Raw genomic sequence first — 27,050 nt, forward strand, 5'->3', positions numbered from 1 at the left:
GTTCGCGTCGTCCTCAATTTCCCGGAAATTTTTGGCTGCCGTAAAATATGAGCCGTGCGGAGTGACGTAGCCACGGATCGTACTTGTTGGTCCGTAAATCGCTGCCTGACTCCGTCCGGACGTCACGTACGCGATGTCCCGGATCGGAATTGTGGGTATTTTTTAGCCGGTCGGTCTTTTGTACGACTCGTACGGAAATGGTATTTCTGTACGAATCGTACTTGCGGGTTTGTAAGGTGTTTTACCCGGGTACGAGTCGGACAGAGAATACGCTCCGTACGACCATTCGTACCCGAGTTTTACAGGATCGGAATTGGCACCCAAATGTCAATGTATGACGTTAGGGTCCAGAGTGTAATAGGGCTCAGACCTCTCTAAAATTATTCCAAAATGTAACGTTCAATGGTCTGCAATGCAAATGCTTCAAGGTGATATCTGGAGAAAGTTGTGTGGAGAAATTCTAATCAGTGCAGCAATTTCACAAAATTCTGAATCTGATATCAGACCCTAACCTTGTTAACTCTATATCGGAAATTCAAAATAGTGGCCTAATTCTGATTACATGTATATTTACAGAGAACATGGTCTTCTACATGATCATTATGCTAACATACATTCTAGTAAAAAGCTATTTCTTATCAGTAGTTCCTCAAATAGTGAAAACACATTAGCAATGCTATCCTGTCATTTGTTATGTTCTTTATTTTGGAAGAACCCACTAATGAATTTCCACTGCTAAATTCTGCCAAATAAGAAAACTTAGACATTCCATGTTATTCTCTGTGCAAATCTAAAAGTTTGAGCCAAAATAAACAAGCATTTGCAATGCAATAGGTCTCGCATTCCCGAGAGTTTAAGCTATTTGCATTGTAAATGACAATGCCTTTTATTTATCAGTTTTGATAATTAACACATACATAAAAGGCATTGTCATTTACAATGCTTTTAGCTCAAACTAGTGTGCCGCCCGACTGGTATTTTGTTACTTTTGTCATTATTTCCAGATATATAATACAGCAAGTAACATTACACCTACAACAAGCCAGTACTATTGGCTTTTTCAATGGTTGTTAGAAGTGTAACATAAATAAGCAACAACTATGGCTCCGTAGGATAGCATATTGAAAATGGTTCAGTTCTTAAATGGTGAGACCGTGAAATAACTAAAACGAGTCTCTTTGAAGTGCAGTGGCACTGCTGCAGAGTTGAGATTTTTTTCCCCTGAGGGTGAGGGTAAAAATGGAGAGCCAGATAGGGACCAGTCACAGTACCAACTTTTTAGGTCTCGCCTGACCCAGCGCATGCGCTGATCTGGCGAGACTTTTATTGAGGGCTCAAAAACATGCTACCATGGCCAGCCTAGAGCTACAGTGCATGTGCGCGGGCGCGCGCTTAGGAGCAGAGGCTGGCAAACATCGTCATGCTCATTAAGCGCACACGATCACTTTCACTTTCGCCCGCGATCACTTTCGCTGCGCCCCTTTGATGTTCTCGTTCAAAGAACATCAAACATCAAAGAACATGTTGTGTTAATGCTTTGCTGCGCCCGTTTGACTTACAATGTGCTTTCTCTTTCCACAAACTCGATGTTTGTGTTCCTTTATTTTGAGATGCTTTTAGTATTACTGTTTTGTGACTTAAAGAACATTAAGGAAATGTTACTGTGAAACTGGATAACGTTCACAGTGTTTATTTCTGATCGCAGCGGCTGCTTCATGTCCCTTGCACCATTCAGGGAGTCCTTTTGTTGGCTCTTTCATGAGGACATGATGAGGAAGCTGGAAACTTTTGGCACATTCTCTTTAAAAGCACAGCATGTTGGCGACTGGTTAATCGATTAGACCTATGTAGCGCTTTAGATCTCAAAGCGCTATGGTTGGTGCAGCAGTTACAACTCATGAAATATGGGGTGCAACTCACAAGGAGGGGGCAGGTTTGAGTTCACATTGGCTGCAATCGAACTCTTAAGATGATGGGTGGTGTATATCCATTATCAGCACTAAGTCTTCGCTAAGTGATCATGTTTGTTTTGTTGATGTGTTAATGCTTTGCTGCGTTTGTTTGACTTACAACGTGCTTTCTCTTTCCACAAACTCGATGTTTGTGTTCCTTTATTTTGAGATGCTTTTAGTATTACTGTCACACACACAACCACACACACAACCACACACACAACCACAAGCACAACCACACAACCACACACACACACAACCACAACCACACACACAACCACAACCACACACACAACCATACATACAACCACACACACACAACCACACACGCACACACACACAACCACACACACAACCACACACATACACACAAACACACACACACATGACCCCACCCACACACACAACCACACCCACACACACAACAACCACACAACCACATACACAACCACACACAACCACACACCCACACACAACCACACACACGTACAACCACACAACCACACCCACAACCACACACACAACCACACACACACACACAACCCCAACCACACACACAACCACACACACAACCACACACACAACCACATACAACCACACAAACAACCACCCACAACCACACCCACAACCACACACACAACCACAACCACACACACACACACTACCACACACACACAACCACACACACAACCACACACACAACCACACACACAACCACAACCACACACAACCACACACACACACAACCACACACACAACCACAACCACACACAACCACACACACAACCACACATACAACCACACACACAAACACACACACAACCACCCACACAACCACACACACAACCACCCACCCACACCCACAATCACACCCACAACCACACCCACAACCACACCCACGACCACACACCCACAACCACACACCCACAACCACACACACAAAACCACACACACAACCACACACAAACAACCACACACACAACCACACACACAACCACACACAACCACACACACAACCACACACACACAGCCACACACACACAACCACACACACAACCACACACACAACCACATACACACACACAACCACACACAACCACACAACCACACACACACACAACCACACACACACAACCACACACACACACAACCACATACACACACACACACACACACAACCACACACACAACCACACACACACAACCACACACACAACCACACACACACACACAACCACACACAACCACACACACACAACCACACACACACACACCACCACACACACACACACAACCACACCAAGCATTGGCATAGCCAATAGGTCTCGCCTTTGTAAATGTAAAGGTCCCAAAAGCGAGACCCATTGGCTATGCCAATGCTTGTTTATTTTGAAAAAGCGTCCCAGGACGCAAGAAATCACCATCACCTTTAAATAAAGCTCGGCGTTTCCTGGCATTCGAGGACGGGTGGCAGAGAAGTAACAGGACTCTGTCTCTTCCTTCTTGCTCAGAGAAGAAAAATACAGTGTCCACTTCTGCTCTGCCGCTTCAGCTGCCCCCCCCCTCTTTCATTCTTCCCTCTCTTTCTGTCTAGCAGTTCTTCTCTTACTGAAAACCGTGACTTCAAGATGGGATTCTCACTCTCTTTCCTCTGCTTTCTTTTATTTGCTCCCCTGTGAAATGGATCCAAAAAAGAAAATATTTTTTGCTGGAAATGTCGTATTTAATTCCAAAGTGCAGCATCTGTAATAAAAGGTTAAAAATAACTAAATAAAGTAAGACAGAGTGGTAGCAAACTGGCCAGATTGATTTCATTCACACCCAAACACATTAGCGCCACTTTTACAGAATTTGCGAGTGAAGCGCTATTTTTGTTTTCTTGTCTTTGTTTTCCCTGGGCTTGCAACTAGTGCACCAATCCTGGAGGTACTGCAAAGTGTGGATTGGAAAACAAAAGGTGTACTGCAGCTCTGCGTTCAGGGATGTGATCTTTTTCCATACTTCTAACGTTTTGTAAGGATATCAGCAATGGACATTGAAATGGGTCCATTCAAGGCCCTGTAGTCATGTCCTTAACTTTTCAGGCAAAAGCACTCACTGATTTCTGAATAGTGAGTGTAAAAGCGTTAAGGTAACCATGTTGTTCCTGCTTACATTTCAGATGGTTTGCTAAATTTTGCATTCCCTATGAGTGTTGGCTTTTTTCAGGATGCTGTCACTTTTTTTTGTAGGCTGCATATTGCTCTGCGTCATTTAAATTGAGCCACATCCAGGTGTTTATAGCCGGCAGCAATTGGGTTGTAGTTGAAGGCAGGGTGAGTTTTTCTCAGTGGGGCAGTATGGTGTTCAGTGGGGGAGAGGATGTGGCACTATGACCAGAGCTGCTGAATTTGGAACTGGGGAACCAGGTTCAGCCTTAATAACCAGTCCACCAGACGACTCTCCTGAGAGAGCATAATCCCATGCTAGACCTTAGAAGGCTTCGCAAGACCTTAGAAGCCCCGGTGTCGTAGCACCAACAGGTCGACCCTAGCACTGGCAAGTCTGGGTTAACTTTCAAGGTTTGTCCACCACAATCCATACTGAAGTTCACCTCCAGTCTTGCAGACAGGCCTTTGAAGCAGCACAGCCTAGAACAACAGTGACTCTGTCACTGTGGTCACAGGACCCTTGAGAAGGGCCAGCTCTAGGGCAATGCAACCGGTGTGACCGGGCGCTGACTTTGGGTGGAGGCATTATGTTTGCAAGTATATTAAGGTTTTAAAAGCGCTTGCTGCCTCCTTTCTGGCCTCCAGCAATTTTTTGCAACAATAAAAATGTCATGATGACTCTGGTGTTTAATGTTCTTCCTAGCGAGAGATTGGAGTTTTGTCTAGTGGAAGTTTTGACTCATGGAAAGGTAGCACATAGGGTTAATGTGCCTGCTGCAAAGAACATGTACCATGCAGATCACAAAGTGCACATAATGTAAATAGGTCAGTGGGCTACTGCTTTTGTCAGAGAAATCCTTTTGTTGCTTGCAGTTTATAAGTTAAAATCCTAACAGAACAGTGAGCTATTAACTGTCATCTAAGAGCTGCATACAAACTGCAAGGTATAAATTAGAGCATTGTGTTTTTCCCCCCAGTCTTTGGTTATCCTAATGTTACAAAAAGTGTTCTTTTGGACAGAAATCAATTCTGATTATTAAAGAGAACCACCAACCACGGTATTATGTTTTAAATTCTGAGTTTGTGTTTCTCCAGACCAATCACTATTAAACTATACGGCCTACTAGTATGGTTGTCATGTGACCGCTACACCTTGTAGTCCTTAGTCTTATGTAACACTTTCTATACAGTGATTTACACACATATTGATTGTCTCTGAGTAATGAGTGGGATGTAAAGTGCTCTGACACCCTACACTGGTATGAGTGGCGCTGTAAACCAAATGCATCAGAGAGAGTGTGGTTATGGAGACTTGAGGGGCACTGTTAAAGGGTAGTAGTGAGGGAAACCATGGCAGATGTGGTCGTTGGGGGGCAATAACAAACATTAATGCACAGGGCACCACCAGTGCTAAGGCCGGACCTGCCCTTGAGGCCAGTCTGCCTCACCCGTAGGTACCTCCATTGGCCTTGTTTCAGAGGTAGTAGCTGCAACTCACCAGGGATTGGCAATGCAGGATTTGCATGCACACCAAACTAAGTTTGCAAACTTCACAGTCTCTTTGCTTCATTCACAAGCACTTTTAACATGTGCTGCTTGCTGTGGGGCCACTGGAATTAATTTGGCAGCAAGCAAAGGAGGACAAAATTATGCCGCAGTGTTGACTAAATTATGCATTAAAAAAAGACTGCATCGTAATGCAGTATATTTTCTGATATTTTATTATTTTGACATGTGTACACATGCTAACAGTCTTTGGAAAGATTTTGCCTCATTAGTACCAGTGTAACATACAAATGCAACAGTGAGAAAGGTGATCAGTCAACCTTTGCAAAGGGCCATCCACTCCGCAGCAAAACAAGTCACATTTTTTATTAACGTTGGATACGTTTGAGCTATAAACAATTTATTAGTTTAAATGGTCAGATCATGCTGCAGATCTTGCATTATGAGGCAAATATGGCAGAGCCAGAGTTATATAGAAAACATTTGCAAACTAGGATATTTTGCCATTCATGTTTGAACTGCTGTTGTGGAAAAAGGGAGAAGTGCTGATGACAGAAACTCCATGGCTCGGCTACAAATGGCTTGTGCTTCCACATTTTATTTTATTTGGGACATTCTGTGATTAGAAGCATATCCCACTTTGTGAATGTGTTTTAATGTAAATAACTCATTATAACCTTAAGTAATCATGTGTATCCATTGGTTGATTAAACTGGGCAGTGAAATGCCAAACAAATACTAAAAATTGGGATTTTTGCGCATTCTGACCAAACCTCTGGCCCCGCCCACTGAGCCAATCCTTGGGTTATTCCCGCCCTCTGATTCTCCGCCCACAGTTCCTCTACTTTTTTCCCCCACTTCGACCACTGCCCCAATGTCATCAAAGTCCCCACTGTGCAGAGGGGTGTGACCCAGGTGGATGATTTCAGAAGGGGGTTCACGCCCTGAAACACCCCGCTTTACCCCTCAATAGGCCTGCACCTGCCGCCTTGCAGTGCTCTTTCTCTCTGCCAAGTTTTTATGACGGGTGCAGACTGTTGCCAGTGTATGGCAGCCTCTCCGCAGCAGCGCCGCCAGCGCACAATTGACCCCTTTGCTGCCATCCCTTCGATTCCCGGTGGTTCTCGTTGGGAGTCAGGGCTGCCTCCCCGCTCCAGGCACTGCCATTACAGGCAGGGGCGGCCTTAGGCATGTGCAAGCTGTGCACCTGCACAGGGCCACCAAACCCCAGGGGCCACCACGAGGAATCAGATACAATACATATTTGTAGCGGCCCCTGGCAGGGATTTGGCGCATGAACGACTGAGGCGTGCTAAATCCAATGTGATGCACGCTGAATGGTTGTTCTTATACTCTTTTCCTTTCTAACCCAGTCTCGTCTTTGTGTGGGGTCGGTCTTGTTTCGGGCTCTTCTGGTAGGTCTTGTGCTTGTTTAGAAATTTTTTTCCAGGAGAATCGAGCTTGTTTTAATAGTCCAGATCTGGCACCTCCGGAGGCTCGCATGCGCGCACATGCGCAGTGCCCGCGAGTCCTGCAGCGAAGGGGTTACAGAAGCACCACGCATCACTGGCGGCAGGAGGGGTGGCAGCACCCGTGCCCGGCGTGCAGCGAGCAGCACCGAGACCGGCCGAGGCCATGCACCGGCGCGCCTAGAGACCCTGGGCAAGAAAGGCCGCCTTGCAGAGGATAGCATGCCAGTGTGCAACCTTTGGTGCCAGCTGCGAGGTGAGCAGCCCGAGGGTCAGGGCATGGGAAGGGGGAGTGAGGAGGTCAGCGTGTGCCACTGCAGAGTGAACCCGAGGGAAGGTGAGCCATTGGACGAGGGTGTGGGGAGCCTTGGGGAGGAGGGCAGATCAGGCGTAGGAATGTATCACAGCCCGTGGGGGTGAGGAGCCGGGGGTGTGGGGAAGGTTGGGTGAGGATGTTATTGTAGATGGTGTGTGCTTTGGGTCTGGGTGGAGGTAAGCCATGTGAGGTGGTGAGCTGGAGGTATTCTGGTGGTCATGGGAAGGGAGGGCATGATGAATCGTGAGAGAGAGCCTCTCTCTCACGATTCATCTCTGAGAGGGCGCGGGTCGGAGAGGTGGTCACCGTGCGCCAGGGGTAGGGAGTGGTACAGATCGGCGCTGTATGTTGAGGGAAGAGTGAGTCAGGAGTGCAGGGGCGGTGTTTACTTGTGGCTGAGAGGAGGCATGGTGACTTTTGGAGGTGTAACTTGGGAGGCACGGTCGTATTGGGGGGAAGAGGAGAGCAGGGTACGAGGTGTTAGACGTAATGTTAAGGATTCATTAAAATGATTACAATTACTTATCAACAATCATGAAAACAGAGTATGAAGCGGATACTTGTGATCTAATGAGTGGATCTGCCTGCACAAATCTTTTAAAACATCGAGTGTTCGAATGTGCTTGGCATTTGGTTATGTCTGTTTATATGGTGTTGAGGCAGACATGAAATGCAAGCACCTATGGATGGACGCCTGGAATAGGATGGCAGTGCCTACCCATGTTAACTCAATCTAATGCCCTTTGCAGAGACCTTGGTAGGAGACTGGCTTCTTGATCATTTCTTTAATTACATTCCAGTGCTTGTCATGTGACTAGCAGAGAAAACTAGTTTAACTAGTCCTCAGTTTGCAATTGGTGAAGCAGCCTTCTCTGTCCATACTAGGGGCATAGTTACCATTGGTTCAGCAAGTACAGTGGTACTGAGACCCAAAACCCTCAGGGGCCCATTGAACCCTGATAATTGCTATATTTTACTTCCTGAGCAGCAGCCAAAGGGGCCATTTTCCTTGCTTATGCCACGGCCCATGGGGTCATTGGTACGCTGTGCTAGTGATTCGTACGTCTGCTTGAAAGTTGTCTCCTGACTGGATGTTCCTTGCACATTAATTTTGCTTTAGTGAACCTCTAGTGCCTTTTCATAGCCTTAGGACTCACTGTAATTAATCCTTGTTTAATAGGTGCTCTGAAAGCGAGCAGAACTGGTTGCTGGAATATGGCACTATACAAGAAACCTTAATTAAATATATTGTATTTTGTCTTTTGACAATGTGGTAAAGTGTACGAGTCTTTGGTTACCTGTAGGCTGTCTTCAGGATCAGTTAGTGACGTACTGAGACAGGTCTCTGTGTGACATGATTTCAAGGTAGCTTACTCTCTTCCTGCTAAGGTCACTTCCCAAATAGATCATGAACTATTCTCCAGGCTCTACTGTTCCCAGTGGACTGAGAAAACAGACCTTGTATGCCAAGTCACATGATCTACCCTATAGTTTTATAACACTCTTCAAATAAACCTTCCATATGTGGCTAGTCCTCATAATGTGTCATACATGTAGTGGGAAGGGTAATTACTATCAATCAGTCAGGGTTTGTAAAGCTCAGCTGCTTCACACATAAGGGTCTCGAGGCGGTGTGGGATTCATGCTGCTGGATCATGCTGCTCAGTGGTTCCCAAACTTTCGACTCCTGAGGACCCCCATTGAGTCACCACTGAAAGCCGGGGAACCCCAAGCAATTTGTAGGATTTAAATTTCAAACATTAAAACAGTAATTAAAAAAAAAAAACACGTGTGCACACAAAACAAATACTCGAATTACTAAGGATTTCAGGGGCATATTTACCAGTCCCTATCGCCATGGGAACGTCACTTTTAGCGATGTTCCTGTGGCAATAGGGGCTTTGCCTTATTTAAAAGGCAGCGTTAAGCCACTTAACGCTGCCTTGTAAATAAGGCCCCCTATCACGCAATGCTTAGCGTGAAAAAGGTGGGCAGTGGGAGTTACAGTGGGCGTTTCACTCCAACACCCATTGATTTTGACGCTGCCCTCTATTTACAAGGTCAGCTTAAATAGGAGACAGCACCCAAATTAAGACCATGAAAAACCTGGTGTTAACTTTGCGAAATTAGGAGAAATGCCTTATTTCTCCTTGTTTTTGCTTTTTCCAACGGAAAAAGCAAAACACCTTTGATTGTTTATGTTCAGAAAGGTGACCCTTCCTGCACATAAACAATCTTTAATAAAAATGACGTTTTGTAACTTCCATGTGTGCTGCATTAGGCAGCACACATAGAAGTGACAAAAAGGCATTACAAAATTGTTGATGTGCAGGAAGTGGGAACATAGCAGCATCAGGATAATGATAGACTGGGAATAAACATATGTTGCTAACTTTTACCATGCAGTTTGCAAGCAGCTCTTTGATGACAGTTTATAGGACACTGCTAGATTACGATTGTCCCTTATGAATTGCACAGTGACGAAAGAATCTCTGTGACAAAATCAGTAACCCATTGACCTAGGCACATAAAACACTGTTTTTTAAAATGCATTGTACACGTTCTGTGCAGTAGGCATATTAACTCTCTGTGTCACATTAGATAAGTCAAAGCTGCCACTGGACAAAAGTCTCATCTCTCTCCAGCAGGTACATTAATCACTGGCATTTTCTTGACACTTTTATAGTTGCTCAAACTGCTAATTTCACAAAGAACTTTGCAGTGCTTTTAAAATTGCTGGCTGAGGACCCCCTGGGAATGTGCCACGGACCCCTGGGGGTCCTCGGACCCCAGTTTGGGAAACACTGATGCTGCTTGTTGGTTGAACAGCGAGGTCTTGTGGTTCTTCCTGAACTGTTGGAGCGATGGTGAGGCTCTAAGGTGCAGGGGGAGGGTTTTCAGGTCTTCACTGCCATGTGGGAGAAGTAGCGGCCTCCACTGTTTTATCAGCGGCTGCATTGGGTGGCTGCTAGGGAGATGGTTCTGGAACATGTTTTCCTGGTAGGTTGGTGGAAATTCACTCGTTCATTAAGGTATGCTGGTCCTTCATTGTGTAGTCCAGGGAAGACATGGCTTGGCAGTTTGGGCTGGACTGTTCCCATGAGGCACAGGGTCAAGGCTGATTTGCATATGGCCATGTCTGAACTGGGGTGGTGTGGTGAGCAAAAAACGATGAATTTAGGCCCAGATCTCTGTACGGGGGTGAATGTATGACATTGTTCTGCATTCTGTCCATCAACTGTTGTTTTTGCAAGAAAATAAAAATGACACATCAAAATCTTTCAGCAGCCGCCACTGCTGATTGTCTTCTTTTTTTCCCTACCCACTGCTAACCTCGCCCGCTTCATTGCAAGCAAAATGAAGAGAATTAGAGTACAAAAATCTGGTTATTCGAAACGAAAGAGAAAGGTGGCTCAGCAGGCTTTCGTTGTGTCACAGGAAGGAGCAATCCTGAACTTTATCACCCAAGGGAAACCTAAAGATGGAGAATCCTCTGGCCAGAGTACTGCTGATGCACTCGGTAAAACAGGCACTGACGACCATAAAGAAGAACAAAAAAATGATGATATCCATGAGCAGAATGATACTCATGAGCAGACCAATGAAAATGAACAAGGTGACTCTGAAATTGATACAAACATGCAGCAATTACCAACTCAGGATGAGGATTATTACAAAAGACCCTCAGACAGAGAAACTGAAACATCATTCATCGGTCCATCAACATCTGGCATTCTGAAGGAGGTTCAGAGTTTACAGACGGATGATGCTGGTATTGAAAAGGAAGCCAAAGAGCAAGACCATGTTACAGACCCGTGTTCTGAATATGATTTATGTGATTGGAGGGATCCTGCTTTGTGGCCAAACTCTCTTACGGACGCGCAACGTGTTTTTCTTGTTGAAAGGGGTCCCTCCAGAGACCCAGATTCTAAAACAAAGTATCCAAGTGATGAGCACTCAAAAAGTAAACGTCGTTTTTCTGTTACCATGTTACTGGTCATCTAACGCCTTTTCTGGACGTTTTATTAAAACACCTTCCTGAGCTCCGCCCCGCCCGGACCCCCTCTTCCGGGGCCCCCTACCTGCGCTCCCTGCACAGGGCCACCATGAGCCTAGAGCCGCCCCTGCCGGGCACCGGTCGCACCACCCTAAAGCCGGCACAGCTACCACCCACCTCCCTGCTTGACTCCGATGCTGTTGAGGTGGGTGTAACGGACTCCGATGCAGCAGCAAAGCTCAGATACCCAGCAGCATTGGAGAGGCACAGCGGGATGGCAACCCTCACACCTGCAGCCCTTGATGAGCTGTTAAGAGGTGCTTGAAGATGACTGAGAGGGAGGGGCTGTAGCGTCAGGAGCAGGGGCATCTATTCAGATGCAAACAGCCCTGAATGCGTCATGTCTCTGCAATTTAGAGGGGCCTCGCACATTCCCTTTCTGCCCACGGCCCCAAACATCCTAGGACCGGCCCTGATTACCCCGAGGCAGCACGTGGTTCTCTTCACAGGGCTTAATTACTGTTACTAAATTGTAAGCAAACACTGGTTCTTCAAACATGCAGTCTATAATGTAATAAAATAAAGAAATGGCTCTATCGCACCCACACTGATTAACAACGTATGGAGGACAATAAATCAGTTCTCTTGGAGTATCTCCTTTAAGTGCTGTACATCACAGGGGGGGGGGGGCAAAACTAACATTGAGAGCCTGTCCTCTCGTTCTCTTGTCCAGGAGGGGGTTAGGAGCCCTACCCCACCCTGAAGAGACCAAGATGATACTAGATTACTGAATGCCCACCCTGGTGGATCCTGTCCCCCCCCCCAGTAATGGCTCCTGTCCCCCATGTGGTGACTCCTGCCCCCCCCCCCGTGGTGGCTCCTGTCCCGTCCCCCCCGTACACCCCCTCCTGTCCCCCCTGTAGTGGATCCTGTCTCTGCCCTGGGTGGCTTCTGTCCCAGTCCTGGAATGGCTCCCGCAGCGAGGGTGAAGTTCTTGATGGGCCTCTTCTCAAAAAGGCTCAGCTCAAAATTAATATGAAAAGGTGGGCGAGTAAGTGAAGGGATGGGTGGATGGCTGGATGAATTAGTGAAAGGGTGAATGGATGATTGAATAGATGGATAATGAGAGGAGATGGATGGATTGATGAGTGAGTGGAAGGATGGATGAGAGAAGGTAAATAGCTGGATGTATGGATGGAAGGGTAGCTGGATGGGTAAAAGGGTGGATGGATGAGTGAAATGATGGATGGATTGATGAATTGATAAGTGCAAGGGTGAATGGATGGATGAGTGAAAGGGTGGATGTAAGGATGGATGAGTGAGTGAAAGGGAGGGTAGATGGAAAAAAGGATTAATAGATGAGTGAAGGAGTGAAAGGATAAATGGATGAGTGATAGGGTCAATGGATGGATTCATGAGTGAATGAGTAGATGGATGGATGGATGTGTGGGTGGGTGGATGGGTGGGTGGAAAGGTGAGTCACTGGGTGGATGGATGGATGAGTAAGTGAAAGGATGGCTGGATGGGTGAAAGGGTAAATGGCTGGATGGATGAGCGAATGGATGGGTAGAAGAGTGGATGGATGAGTGTACAGATGGGTAGGGTGAAAGGATGGATGGATAATGGATAGATGAGTGAAAGGATGGATGAAGGGATGGATGAGTGAAATGATAGATGGAAGGATACATGATGGATAGGTTTGCAAATGGTTGAATATGTTTGGATATGGCTGGGCTTACTTATATACTATTGTGCGACCTCCTCTGATGTGTCTGTAAAAGTTTGTCCTGAAGTTTTGTCCTGAATTTTGACCTCCTGTCCTGAATTTGTGTCCTGAATTTTGACCCTTTGTCCTGAATTTTTACACTCACCGTCCTGAATTTGCACCAATGCCAGTTGGTCACCCTAGGTAGAAGCGTTTTGGCCTGGACCACCTGGAAAGGGCAATGTCCCCGTAAACAAGTGCAGGCACTTGTGGTACTGGTTGGTCGGTGACGAAAAAGGAAAAAAAAACTCTGCTCCAGTCAAGGCACAGAACCACCAGGCGGACCAAGTCCGGAGGTACGTCGAAGGAGAGGAGTCCTGCCCGCCCCGAACACCCCCCCCCCCATTAAGAGATAATCCTGTTTTTTTGTTTTTGTTTTGTTTTTATTAGTATTAGGCTTTATTGTTCAATTACTTCAAATCGTTACAATATACTATCATTATTAAAAGGAAGAGAGTTAAAATCCCACGCATGTTACTACAACCTGGTAGGGCAGAACACCTTAAAACTAATATAAAAATCTGGTTATAAAGTACAAGTGCAAATGCATTAGACTTAGAACGGAGGTTTGTCAGAGTCTCTCTTGCTTGCTAGCCGGCTGGTTTCTTTTTGTAACTCTATTTTCAGCGACAGTAAACTTCCCCAGCCGCGCAACTGTTTGAGATGTATTAGCGGAGAAACACAAGTCTGAGACTTCTCTGCATCGTACAAGACCCTGGGCTCTGCAGATAGGAAGAACTAGTCGGTGCCTCTCGCTGGCTAACTTGGGACAACAGCACAGCAGATGGAGCCAGGATTCCTGATGGTAATTACAGAGTTGTCATATACGTACTTTTATTTATGCTGCGACCGCAGGTGAATAAGGCCCCAGGCGTTCCCGTGCCATCCAGTTACCAGGTCTGATCACAGCAACCGGCCCTTGTCATCGATGGGCCAGGGCAATATCACTATTGTGCAGTAAGTCCCTCTAGGATCCAGTTCCTCCGCAGGAGTCCATAGGTGAGGGCCCCGCACCAACCCGCGCGCATCCTCACTGGATGCTGCCTGGTCAGCCCTCTTTTAGGCCCCCACCGGACCAACCGGCCTGCTCCTCGTCTCATCCGACCGTGGGCCCAAGTGAGGGGGAGGGGTGTGACCTCGATTTAGCTGCTGCCTCCAGCCCCCTGGGCCTCCCCCTTGGCTTGGTTTGTCAGCTTCAGGTTGTTCAAAATATGGCAGCCACGCTAATTACTTAATATTCCTCTTCCGGGAAACGATTACCCCCATTTGCTGAGGCTGCACTGGCCGGTGGTATAAAAAAAAATTCCTCTTTAAATATCTGATGCTGAGGCATAGTGCCTTCTATAAGAAAGGCCCTCAATAATTGAGGGAAAAAACGTATCCCTAATCCTCTAACCAGAGCACTGCGCTCTTTGCTTGAAAATTTACAGAAGGAAGGGTGTGATCTGCCACAAGCGAAAATGCTTACATCTATTTCCTTGGAGGAAGTTCCTACCGCACTTGGTAAATTAAGTTGCAATAAAGCTCCAGGATTGGACAAAATACCAGGGGACCCCTACAGGCAGACTCCAGAGGACCCACGTAACTACAGACCAATTAACTTCATAGATTGCTCTCAATAGCTGTTTGGCACCATATTTCTAAATTGGCTATATTCCTAGATGGAGGAGCATAAAAGGTTTTAGAAACGGTGCGAGTACAATTGATCAATTCTTCCATCTTTTGCTAATTTATTGGACATTTGTGGTGTTGGGCGGGGGCAGCCTTTACAGTGTTTTTGTTGATTTATGTTCAGCTTTTAATATGGTTCCATGATATAATCTCTGGCAAGTTTTATATGATATGGGTGTCCCCTCAGATCTTATGGCTATTTTAATAAGGCTCCACTTGGGAAATTATGCACAAGTGCTGTGCGGAACATCAGGCAACTTAACAGCCTCTTTCTCTGTGGATCGTGGTGTGAGGCAGGCACTCCCGCACGGTTTTTACTGTACATGAATGATTTAATTTAAGTCCTGGATGTTTGTGATGGGGATGCACGTGGATTAGCCAACTCTAGGGCCCAGCCGTAATGTTTCCAGACAATACCCTATTGATCTCCAAATCTCCTATGGTCCTTCAGAATATTCTATGTCGCTTTGAGAAATTTTGTGAACTATCGAGATTAGATATATATGTAGTGAAAACAAAATGTATGATATTAAACCCAGGCCATTCTACAAAATAGAATCCTAAACTTCTAGGTGTCCCGTTAGAGAGAGTTAAAGATTTTGACTATTTGGGGCTGTCCCTTACTGGTGTAATCACATAGAAAATAGGAGACTTGAAGTTGTGCAGCATAGTGGGGCAATCCTCAGAATTTTTTTAAGTCATTATATCGTCCAATTTGACCAGTTGTTCTATAAGGCACAAGACACTGGGAACTGCAATGAATGGTTCAGAACTCTGGGGTTATAAAAAGATCCATAGCCTACAAGACTCAGAGAATTGTTTTATACGCCAATTATTAGGCCTTCCTAGTAGTACACCAGTAGCAGACTGGATGATGGCCAACTGTTTACAGCTGAATGCTAGCAAGTCTGAGATCCTGCTGCTAGGGGAAGATAGCCACCTATGGATAGAAGAATGGTGGCCGGGAGCGTTGGGACCTGCACCCTCACCCAAGGAAGTGGTGAAAAATCTAGGTGTCTGGGTGGACAGCTGTCTGTCCTTTGAAACCCAAACAAAAGCGTCTGCAGGGGCCAGTATTGGGCTTTTGAGTGGACTCAAGCCCCTGGTAGTGTTCTTTGATTCACAAACCCACAAGAGCATTATCCAAGCAACGATTCTAAAAAGACTGGATTATTGCAACTCTCTCTATTTAGGCGCAAATAAAGCTGGAATCCAGGGCCTAACAAGGGTACAAAATGCAGCAACATGGTCCCTTCTTGCTCTTCCCAAATTTTGCTCGGTATCAGAACATCTACCCAAATTACACTGTCTGCCAGTCGCAAAGAGAATACATTTCAAGACACTATGCCTAGCACATAACATTCTCACTAAGCCCCTTTTATCCTTTCCGGCCTCCTTACGTCATACTTACCACAACGCATGTTGCAATCAGCAGATCTGCGCTTAGCATGCATTCCCGAGTCAATAGAGCACGACCTGGGAGCCGCTCTTTCAAGGTGCTGGCAGCAACACTATGGAACTTATTACCTGTATCCATCAGAATTATTGATAGCCACCTGGCCTACAGAAAGGCTATAAAAACCTGGCTCTTCCGAAACTAATCTGATAGTCTCTATGCTCAACATCCCGCAATCACTTGACCTGTATCTTGGATCTTTTAGCGCTGGGACGCTCTGTCGCTGGGCCTGCCATGTGCTGTACAAATCTCCGTAACATAACATAACATAACACCACTAGTCCCCCTGAAATTTGAATTGGGATTAAGGCCCATCTCAGAGGAAGTTTGTCTCATGCGCATTCTTTACTGGCGATGGAGCTGGGCAATGCCTACACTTTCATCCTATTTGGATGGCCTTAAGGATGTGCTGGGGATTCCAGGGAATATTCCCTGGTTCAAATATGTGAGAGACACTCTAGGTAAGATTGGATGTAGAGGTCTGTGGAATGTATGCAAGGATGTCCCAGCTACCAGTAAATGCTTGATTAAAATAAGTTATTGCCAGTTTAACCTGGGCCAGATTTTGCCAGCTTCTAAAACAGATACTAGGACTGACCAATTTCTGTAAGTTAAACTCTCGTATAGCTTCGAACAATTTCTAGATGCTATAGCGCCCCCATTAGCTTGTAGACTGTACTTGAACCCTACAAATAGCTACATATACCAGTAAATGGTCTCAAACCATTCATCTCTCAGATTGCCACTGTCCGTTCTGTTAGCAGAGAAGGAAACTATGGAGCATGTCTTCTTTTTCTGCCCAACCTATTTCCTATCAAGGAAGAAGTGGTTTATACCAATTTGCCGGGCAATGGGCACAAGATCTTATTCTAATGCATTTTGAATATTGAAAAAGTATTTAAGTTATCTAACTGTATTTGCAGTAACTCGGTTTTTATTGGCAATAGGGAGAATAAGACAGCGGTGGCTGCAAGATAGGACAATATTAGTCCATAGGTTTTAGTTTTAAGAACAGAATGTGCTAGTCACTGTATCTATTATTTTAGACCTGTGCATTTTGTCCACAGATATAAGCTGATTTGTTGATGTGTCTGGTATTAATGTTTGTAGCTTAACACACTATCCATTCTCCTAATTTTATATTTTTATGTTTTTATCTTTTTTGTATTTAATATATATGAGTGTTTTATTGTGATTTTTATTGTGGACTTTTACAGCTTATGTATTTGCCGAATAAAATTATCGATTATGATGAAATTAAAACAGGTTTTGCCTTAAATCCTATGAAGAATAAATGTTCTATGCAGGAGACTTAATAAAGGATTTATCAATACAAGATGTGTATGACATGCCAACACTTTTATCCATAACAGATTATGGAGAAGACCCAGGGGCATATTCTCAAGAACGTGTGATAACCATCGCAAAAGTTACTTAACACAACCCTCAACATCGCTGTCCATCGTGGGAAATTTACGCCGTGTCAACAAAGTATTCACAACACGGTGGTACCATGTGATAGTCACCAGACAACACGTTAAATGGGCGCGTTAAAATCAACGCCACGCCACAAAAAAGCAAAACACGAACGCAAAAAAGCTGCAATGAGGCCAATCGCGATACAAAAATCAGCAAAAACCAGCCACAGGCCTGCAATCCACACGCATTAGGTGGGAACAATCACCATAAAAGGTGAAAAAAAAAATGCCAAACTACAGCCAAGAACCATTGATGTTGCCGGAACAAGTACGGAGGAGAACCAGAACCCCACAAGCCCACCGGAGGACCTGCCTGGGACCACAGGGTAAGGGAAGGCCAAGGAGAAGAAGAGTAGGAAGAAGCGCTTCAGTGCGCAGGAGAACAGTATCCTGATAACAGAAGTGGTCGAACACCATCAACAACTGTTCGTCAGCTCCACTGTGTCACTGGCGACAAAAAATGGACTTTGGCAGGCCATCGTGGACAAGGTGAATGCTGTCGGAGTGCTGAAGAGGACAATGGACGAGGTCAAGAGGTGCTGGAATGATGGCAAGCACAAAACCAAGCTGAAACTCACCAACAACCGGAAGGCAACAATGCAGACTGGAGGTGGCAGTCCGGCGCCACAGGAGACAACATGGTGGAAATCGTGCCCACAGTCATCAGTGGGGAGACGGTGGCAGGAGTTGGGGGACTGGGCACTGCTCAACAGGACCGGACACAACAGCAATATGGTGAGTAACGACCAGGGACAGGGGGACGGGGGAGATGGGCACAATGGCACACATGCACAAGTAAAGCACAGCTGTGGACAAATCATACCCAAGACCCCAACTTCCGACAAGAGAACTATGTACCCAAGTATGCAACATCTCAGCACTGTATGAGCACAGAAGTCAGAGGCACACCGCATGTAAGGGATAAGGGGCAGCCAAATTAAAGCTGCAGGGGCGACTCCCCCAAAATGCGGTACACACACATCACGTGCACAGCACATCAACATTGACAACAAAGTGGCACAAACTGCAACACGTTCACCACACAACTGGTGCCGACTGGGTGTAGACACTGGCCAATCACAAGTGGCATTGCAGGGAAATCTGAGTTGATAATGTACAAGTACAAACCCACAGCCGTGATGTTGTCGAAATGTGCACAGTCCCGCAGCAAATGGGCAGCCCCTCCGAAACAGCCAAGATGTGCACAGTCATGCAGTCTGTTTGTAAACATGTACAATGCGACAACACACCTGTGAACACATTGATAAATTGCATTTTCCCTTCACATTTCAGAAGGACAATCACCACCTCCTGCAGAGCAGTCCCAACCACTCTTCTCTGATGACGAAGAGGACCACCACACCTTTGACTCCGATGCCCTCCGAGAGTTCATTGACAGGCTCCGCAGCACACTTCCAGGAGCAGGGCAGCCCAGCTGCAATGAGGAGAACCCACCCCTTCCACAGACCACACTACAGGAAACACCCACCACCACGGTTGCCTCCCAGGACCCCCACAAAGAATACATGGCCTTCCAACTCCATGTGTTGGCATGCCAGGATCAGCTGGCTGAACAGGTGCAGGTGGGCTTCAACCGTATGGCAGACAAACTAGATGCCATATGTGGGTGTCTAAGTCCCATCAGGGACCACTCACACGGACACCCACAGTCCGCTCCATGCTCTCCAACAAACCATGGATGACATCGCTAGAGTCTTGACTGTGACACAAGAACGACTGACTAGTCAGAGTGGATCCAGCGAGCTCGCCCAGGAGTGGAGACTCATGCGGAGGCTCATGGAGAACATGGAGCGGGCCAATGTGGAAGGAGCGGCTGCCACAGCTGCACACCGGCGAGAGGTAGCTGGGTTCCACAATGACCTAAAAACCACCCTCATGGCATTGCTGGCACCACGCCTGGCGCAGATGCATGCTGCTGCTACCACTACATCCACATCTCCGCCCCCTGAAGTGTCAGTGCCATACAGTGTGGCAGACATTCCACCTCCGGCCACACAGTGATGGAGAAAGGCCAGCACCACCCACACATGGAGCACATGAAACAGCAGAGGACGAAGATGTGGATGAATCTGCCCTCGTGCTCAGAAGGAAGCGGTAGCCACCATCTCCGATTCATGGCCGATGTCAACTTGGTTGTGCCCTCTGTATCATCACCTTCCACTTTCCCACAATACACTCTGCGACACTCACCTTGGACCTCACAATGGACTGCCATAACCTGTTTGATCGCCAATGATACTGCTATCAGACTGCAGACTGAACTCTTCCACTTCCTTTGGACTGGTCATTCCCTGAATGACTCTGGCTGGCCCTGCACGGGCCAACATTTGAAAGTGGGGTTTGCACGGCCCTGTACTGCTCCAGATGCAACACTCCGCTGAATGTGCATTAAACATTCCGAATCACACAAATGTGTCGACTCTATGGTCTTTCAAGTGTGGTAGCATGAGTGGATGTGGGGGTCAATGAATTCCTCTTACGTCCATGTGGCTCATGTCGTTGGACTTGGGTCACAGGGTGACACATTGTCGATTGTCGTCCGGGTGGTGCCAACGCAACAACAGCGACACACAAATTTGTTACTTCCTTGCCCAGCCCCGTACGGAACCACGCACAGACCCCCGGGGTCATTGTTCAAACCTCTACGCTGTAGTGGCATATGCCAGGCCAGCCCACTACACTTACATTCCAGGGGGGGGACAACAACGCCACATGTGCCAGGACTCCCCTGTAGTGATCTGCTGCTCACAGGTCTAGTTTTCAGCATGCCACGGCCACTCCCTAATGGCTGGTTTACACCAATACCACACCCATCCAGCACACGCGTCACAGCACATGTGACCCTGCCAATAAAAAGGGCAGGACGCACGTGCATGACGCCATTTCCAACCTTTATCGGGGTGTATCCGTGTGGTGTGCATGTAGGCTTGGGGGCCCAGGGGCCTGCAACATCACATTCCGCAGTCCCGGAGGGGACATGATGGCGTCCGCACCACGATACCCAATAATAGAGGGCCCATGACTGTGGGGGCACAGACTTGGTGGCGTCAGATACACTGCGGCCGGCACAGGCACACCGCCATGGGACGGTGACTTTCAGTGCACTGAGGTAGGGGCACCTTAAGTGCTTAGCGGGTGTGTAGCCTGCGATGATGCCCCATCCCGGCGGTCCGGACGGCTCAGGTTATGTGTGCCCTGCTGGACCACAGTGTAGGCATGAGCCAGGGGGCAGCGCAGGCCTACCACCACGTGGCGTCGCCTCCTGGATCACAGAGTTAGTGGCACCTATAAGGCTGAGCGGGTGTGCAGCCTGCGATGAGGCTGGGTGCACTGGTATGTCCTGTGCCATGGAGTAATCAAGACCCAGCACCAAATGTGAGACCTGGTGGCCTGCGGAGCGGGGGTGCCATGTCTGCAGGCCCTGGGCTTGTGGCTTGCAGCTGCAGTTGGTGGGCCCTCTTTTCTACATGCCAGTGGTGGAAGGTGAGCAGTGAGGCCTGGGTGCGCAGGGGCGGGCATGCACCGCTGGGCGGTGGGAGGGGATGGGGTGCAGCTGTCTGGGTGCGCAGTGGCGGTCAGGCGATTATGTCTTGTGCAATTGTATGTACTTTGCCATTCAGGTATCTGGACTCTTTCAGATGACGGGTCTGTCTCAGATGTGGGACCTGGTGAACTGCACTACATACCGGCACGTGGTTGGAGACACACTGGTGGCAGCAGGTGGGCAATGTGGCCTGGGTGCGCAGTGTCGGCACTCTCTCTCCCTGTCCCTCTCTTCTTCACTCTCTCTCTGTCCTTTGATGAGTGCAGGACACACCTTCTCTTCATGATTTTAGTCTTGCAGAGTGTGACCTACGGATTGTCCCGAGGGGAGCCGACATGTGTTTTCATTTCTATTCTGTGTTTATTTTAATATATTTTCATTTGCTGCTTCGAAGGTGAATGTATGATGCTCATTTTTGTGATGACACATGCATGTCACCAGATGTGATTGTGCGACATCATGCGGGTTATTTGGTATATGTTTCCATGTGGTTGATGTGACATATCTTTGTCCAGGGGTTGGTGGGCAGTGCCCGGAGATGGGGCACCGGGGGGGGAGGTGGGGTACGGGGGTGATGGCGGTCAGTTTTGTTGCCCTCTTGGGGCTCCGGGATGCATGTTCTGTGGCTCCATGGCATCTGTTGTTCTTCAGGTGTGGCTCTGGGCTGGGCTCTCTTTTGTGGTGCAGGCTGCCGTCCGACTTTGCACCAGGTCAGAGCAGGTGTTAGTTTCCTGATGCTACCAAGAAGAGTTTTACCTGCTGTTCCTCAAATGAAGAAGAAAGGTGGGGAATCAACAAGAAGGCTGGATTAGACTACATGCACATTGTGTATGAAGTTGGTAATCCTTTTGTTGGATATTAATGCCCTCACACACCCTTTCAGGTGTCATGCTTTATCATCTGGGCTGCTCCTCATCGGGCCGGCGGTGCAATGCCTAACGGGCTCCCTAAAAAGGGGCACTTTATCGGAGTTCTTCAATCCAACAGCCGTTTGGTGAAGTGCGGGTATGGGGGCCTGGTTAATGTAGATGTGAGAAAGTGATTTTAAAACAGGGTTGGTAGTACCAGTATAGGAATTCAATTTTATTCTGAAGGTCTCCTTCCCTGATTAAAAAAGTGTAAGTGGCACTCAGTAGAGTATAATGTCTCTAATTAGAGTGCTTAAAATTAGTGTTCAATGGTCAACATGTTTCTCGCTCGGAGCTCATACACTCGCGATTCTTCAGGACCTATGATAACTATCTACAAAAAAGGAGAACTTTATAGTACTGTAAGTCTCTCAATCACAACAAGTTTAAATGTGAAACAATATCACTTAACTAAAATACCTGTCATGGTCTGGTGCTACCTGTAATGAAAGGACGGTAGGTTATATTGATCATAGTTTAAATTAAACTAGACATATCAACAGGCAATAGGTAAGTGAAAAACGAAAAAACAGCCTTCGAGGTGACTCATCTAAGTCAAATTAATAAGGATCAGTGGTGATTACCGATGCGTAAGCGTCACAGGACGCAATTATTAAGTGGTGTACCATCAGAGTGAACTAAAGTGACTATTCACCTATGTGGAATACGTTAAAAATAGCAGCAGCAAAGTTCACAGGACTCACCCTATTTAGTAGGACTGCGGACCACAACAGTACTTGGTGGATTAAGCATGAGCCAAGGATCCTCTAAAAGTAGGTCTGGACCAAAAGGTAGTAATAGAATTTATGATGCAAAAAAAGGAATTCACATGTCCCAACAATTAAATGAACGTTAAGACAAATGAAACACATCAATATGTAGTGCAGAAACATGACGACAATGATAGGTGCTGAGTATCCACATTCAGAGAGTGGGAACCAAGGGTAAAAGGTCAAAGAGCTTTAAGAAATTTGTGAAGCAACCAATCTACCACCGCAACCTAGATGTGTCACTCTCAGTAAGAAATCTGGTAGTGTTTTTAGAACATAAGCATAACGTTGTGGATAAAAATCTGGTAGTGTTAGTAGGACATCAGTATAACGTTGTGGTTACTATTCGTGTAGCCACAGTGCAAGCGTATCATATTGAATTTTCTGGCAGTTGTCTAGCGTCATGATGCCGGTGTATGTATAGACCTACTACTTGTCATCCGAAGGGGAGGTGCAGCGAGAGCAAGCGCTGTCACCCGGATGCATCTCACAATGATGGCGTATCTTATTGAAATGCCGAGTACTACTAACACGGTCACTGAGTTTGTTAAAAGAAGCAAGTTTAGCCGGTGTACAGATTGTAAGAGGGGGAAGAACGTGAAGGGTGACTGCCCTGTATAGTAACGCTAGCGGCAATAGCAGCCCACTACTACCGAACATTACCAAGATCGCAAAAGGAAATGGGGTTTTCAGGTGACCATGGTACTCACGTCTGCCCCGCTCACGCTGTGCTTCTTGACCTACCCGCGCCACCAAGTCTGGGAGGTAGCGTCAGAGATACAGCGGAAGGATTATAAACATCCGGCCGTACCACGTGACAGCGAGTGAAGACGTGAGGGCATAATAGTAAATAGAAAACGGCAAACGACCTTCATGAAGGGGGAATAATTTAATAGAGACATATGGGGCAAGATTTGTACAATAAATCCCCTTAAAAATAACGTAAGCGTACTTTTTTCTGGTGATGCCGAAAAAACGTGTCGGCCATCTTTGAATGGGAAACATGGTTCAGTGTGGATGTTGTGTTAATTACAGAAGCACAGGAGCGAAATTAAATAAAAAGGCAACACTTAATATTGTGATGATGGGAACTCAGAGGGCTTGAACGATTCCCAAAAGCAATTGATGAGTGTGAATTTAAAAGATTGTTAAGCTCCGAAAAATAAATAAATAAAGGAAAGGTGACATGTCATTTCAATAGCCAGTCAAATGTAGTGGTGCTAACACGCCTTATTGCATGTTTTGTGATCTTATCGCCGATCAGGCTGGTCGTTGAGAATGTTGTGGTGTGGTGCTGTTGCGGGTTTTTGCTCGGGAACGCCTACTCTGCATCTCATTAGCGATAGTTGCCGGGTCATCCTTGGCAATGTTTTTTGCGGTTGCTATCGCCGGAAAACTGGTGACATGGGCTGTTTGCACCAGCTTGTTAATGGGGCGATAAGTTTATCGCAAATTTGGCTGCGTTAAGGTGCCGATAACTCGGCGATCGCTCCTTGAGGATATGGCCCCCAGTGTCCAATCACAGAGCACCGAATGATCTTGAATTATGGATGAATCTCAGCGAGAGCAGGGGTCTAAAACAAAGATCCAGGTGGACCCCCCAACTTTCCAGTGGCAATAACAGAGACCTTTTCTACAGGGCTGTTGTGTCTGAAATAGATCAATTGGAAGCAAGATCACAGTAGATGGCAGTGGTTATTACAGGAGCAATTTGACCTCTGTGGAACGACTAGCTTTGAGATCACTAAAACAAGACCAAGATATGATTATCAGAGAGGGAGACAAGTGGTGACGGAAAGAGTGATTCCGAATCCTACTGCTACTGTAAATTGAGCAATAATAACCCAGTACCTGAGATGCTGAAACACATTAATAAAAGTTTGAAACAGTGGCATACATTGGGGTTTATAAATGATGAGGAATATTGTTATCTTTTACATGATTGTCCGAGAGATGCATGTATGTACATTTTACAAAAGATACAAAAAAATCTCACCATCCTTGGCGACCCTCTTTATGAGGTGGTTCAAGGGGGTGCATATCTGGGGTCCCAGTGGGGACAATTCGTTGAACAATGTCCATTATTGGGGGCTTGGGGGAGGGGCGTGGCTAGCAGCCGATCAAGATTGATGCGCGCTGAGACAGCTCCGAAGCTGCCGAAATTGAATCCCACATCATCCGCCAATAGTCTGGGCTGTCCACAGTCCCAGCCAACACATGGCGTGGTTTAAACTGTTATGCACGTAGTGTCTGATGGTGCCGACTCCGACTGACTAGGGTGCCGAGAACGGCTAAAACCGCGACTTGACTGACACCTTGCGGATGGGGAAAAAATGACAGGCAGAGGAGCGAAGTCTTCGCTAAAGATGTGCGCATCTGATGCCTGTGCCGGGAGGGAAGCAAAGACGAGACCTGTGCCGGCCCGAGACGGTGCCACATCTGCTGCGGAGAGTAGAAGAAGAGACCCTGGCTAGTAGACGAGGGGGGCTACCCACTGGGCCGGGTCAAAGCGGGTATAAAAGGGAGGCCTGTAACAGGGGCGGCTCTAGGCTCATGGTGGCCCTGTGCAGGGAGCGCAGGTAGGGGGCCCCGGAAGAGGGGGTCCGGGCGGGGCGGAGCTCAGGAAGGTGTTTTAATAAAACGTCCAGAAAAGGCGTTAGATGACCAGTAAAATGGTAACAGAAAAACGACGTTTACTTTTTGAGTGCTCATCACTTGGATACTTTGTTTTAGAATCTGGGTCTCTGGAGGGACCCCTTTCAACAAGAAAAACACGTTGCGCGTCCGTAAGAGAGTTTGGCCACAAAGCAGGATCCCTCCAATCACATAAATCATATTCAGAACACGGGTCTGTAACATGGTCTTGCTCTTTGGCTTCCTTTTCAATACCAGCATCATCCGTCTGTAAACTCTGAACCTCCTTCAGAATGCCAGATGTTGATGGACCGATGAATGATGTTTCAGTTTCTCTGTCTGAGGGTCTTTTGTAATAATCCTCATCCTGAGTTGGTAATTGCTGCATGTTTGTATCAATTTCAGAGTCACCTTGTTCATTTTCATTGGTCTGCTCATGAGTATCATTCTGCTCATGGATATCATCATTTTTTTGTTCTTCTTTATGGTCGTCAGTGCCTGTTTTACCGAGTGCATCAGCAGTACTCTGGCCAGAGGATTCTCCATCTTTAGGTTTCCCTTGGGTGATAAAGTTCAGGATTGCTCCTTCCTGTGACACAACGAAAGCCTGCTGAGCCACCTTTCTCTTTCGTTTCGAATAACCAGATTTTTGTACTCTAATTCTCTTCATTTTGCTTGCAATGAAGCGGGCGAGGTTAGCAGTGGGTAGGGAAAAAAAGAAGACAATCAGCAGTGGCGGCTGCTGAAAGATTTTGATGTGTCATTTTTATTTTCTTGCAAAAACAACAGTTGATGGACAGAATGCAGAACAATGTCATACATTCACCCCCGTACAGAGATCTGGGCCTAAATTCATCGTTTTTTGCTCACCACACCACCCCAGTTCAGACATGGCCATATGCAAATCAGCCTTGACCCTGTGCCTCATGGGAACAGTCCAGCCCAAACTGCCAAGCCATGTCTTCCCTGGACTACACAATGAAGGACCAGCATACCTTAATGAACGAGTGAATTTCCACCAACCTACCAGGAAAACATGTTCCAGAACCATCTCCCTAGCAGCCACCCAATGCAGCCGCTGATAAAACAGTGGAGGCCGCTACTTCTCCCACATGGCAGTGAAGACCTGAAAACCCTCCCCCTGCACCTTAGAGCCTCACCATCGCTCCAACAGTTCAGGAAGAACCACAAGACCTCGCTGTTCAACCAACAAGCAGCATCAGTGTTTCCCAAACTGGGGTCCGAGGACCCCCAGGGGTCCGTGGCACATTCCCAGGGGGTCCTCAGCCAGCAATTTTAAAAGCACTGCAAAGTTCTTTGTGAAATTAGCAGTTTGAGCAACTATAAAAGTGTCAAGAAAATGCCAGTGATTAATGTACCTGCTGGAGAGAGATGAGACTTTTGTCCAGTGGC

The 27,050-nt window shown here is 46.8% G+C and overlaps 2 protein-coding genes across 2 annotated transcripts in view; both read left to right on the forward strand.

Annotated features, from left to right (window-relative positions):
* The window catches only part of LOC146808456 (transient receptor potential cation channel subfamily M member 2-like), a 694,250-nt gene that overhangs the window by 638,565 nt on the left and 28,635 nt on the right, over positions 1–27,050 (forward strand). The gene's annotated exons all lie outside the window — the stretch shown is intronic.
* LOC146808457 (uncharacterized) lies at positions 17,661–19,767 on the forward strand. The gene is made up of 2 exons (XM_085623564.1): positions 17,661–18,495; positions 19,054–19,767. Exons 1-2 carry the CDS (start codon positions 18,399–18,401, stop codon positions 19,461–19,463), a joined length of 507 nt encoding a protein of 168 aa, XP_085479690.1. The 5' UTR covers positions 17,661–18,398; the 3' UTR covers positions 19,464–19,767.

Source organism: Triturus cristatus, chromosome 8 (assembly GCF_964204655.1).
Source record: "Triturus cristatus chromosome 8, aTriCri1.1, whole genome shotgun sequence".
Taxonomy (NCBI): domain Eukaryota; kingdom Metazoa; phylum Chordata; class Amphibia; order Caudata; family Salamandridae; genus Triturus; species Triturus cristatus.

Excerpts from the sequence above, each read along its gene's own strand:
- LOC146808457 (XM_085623564.1), top strand. The coding sequence starts at position 18,399 with ATGGTGGAAATCGTGCCCACAGTCATCAGTGGGGAGACGGTGGCAGGA. Across the intron at positions 18,496-19,053 it reads CCGGACACAACAGCAATATG|AAGGACAATCACCACCTCCT; the intron begins GTGAGTAACGAC and ends TTCACATTTCAG.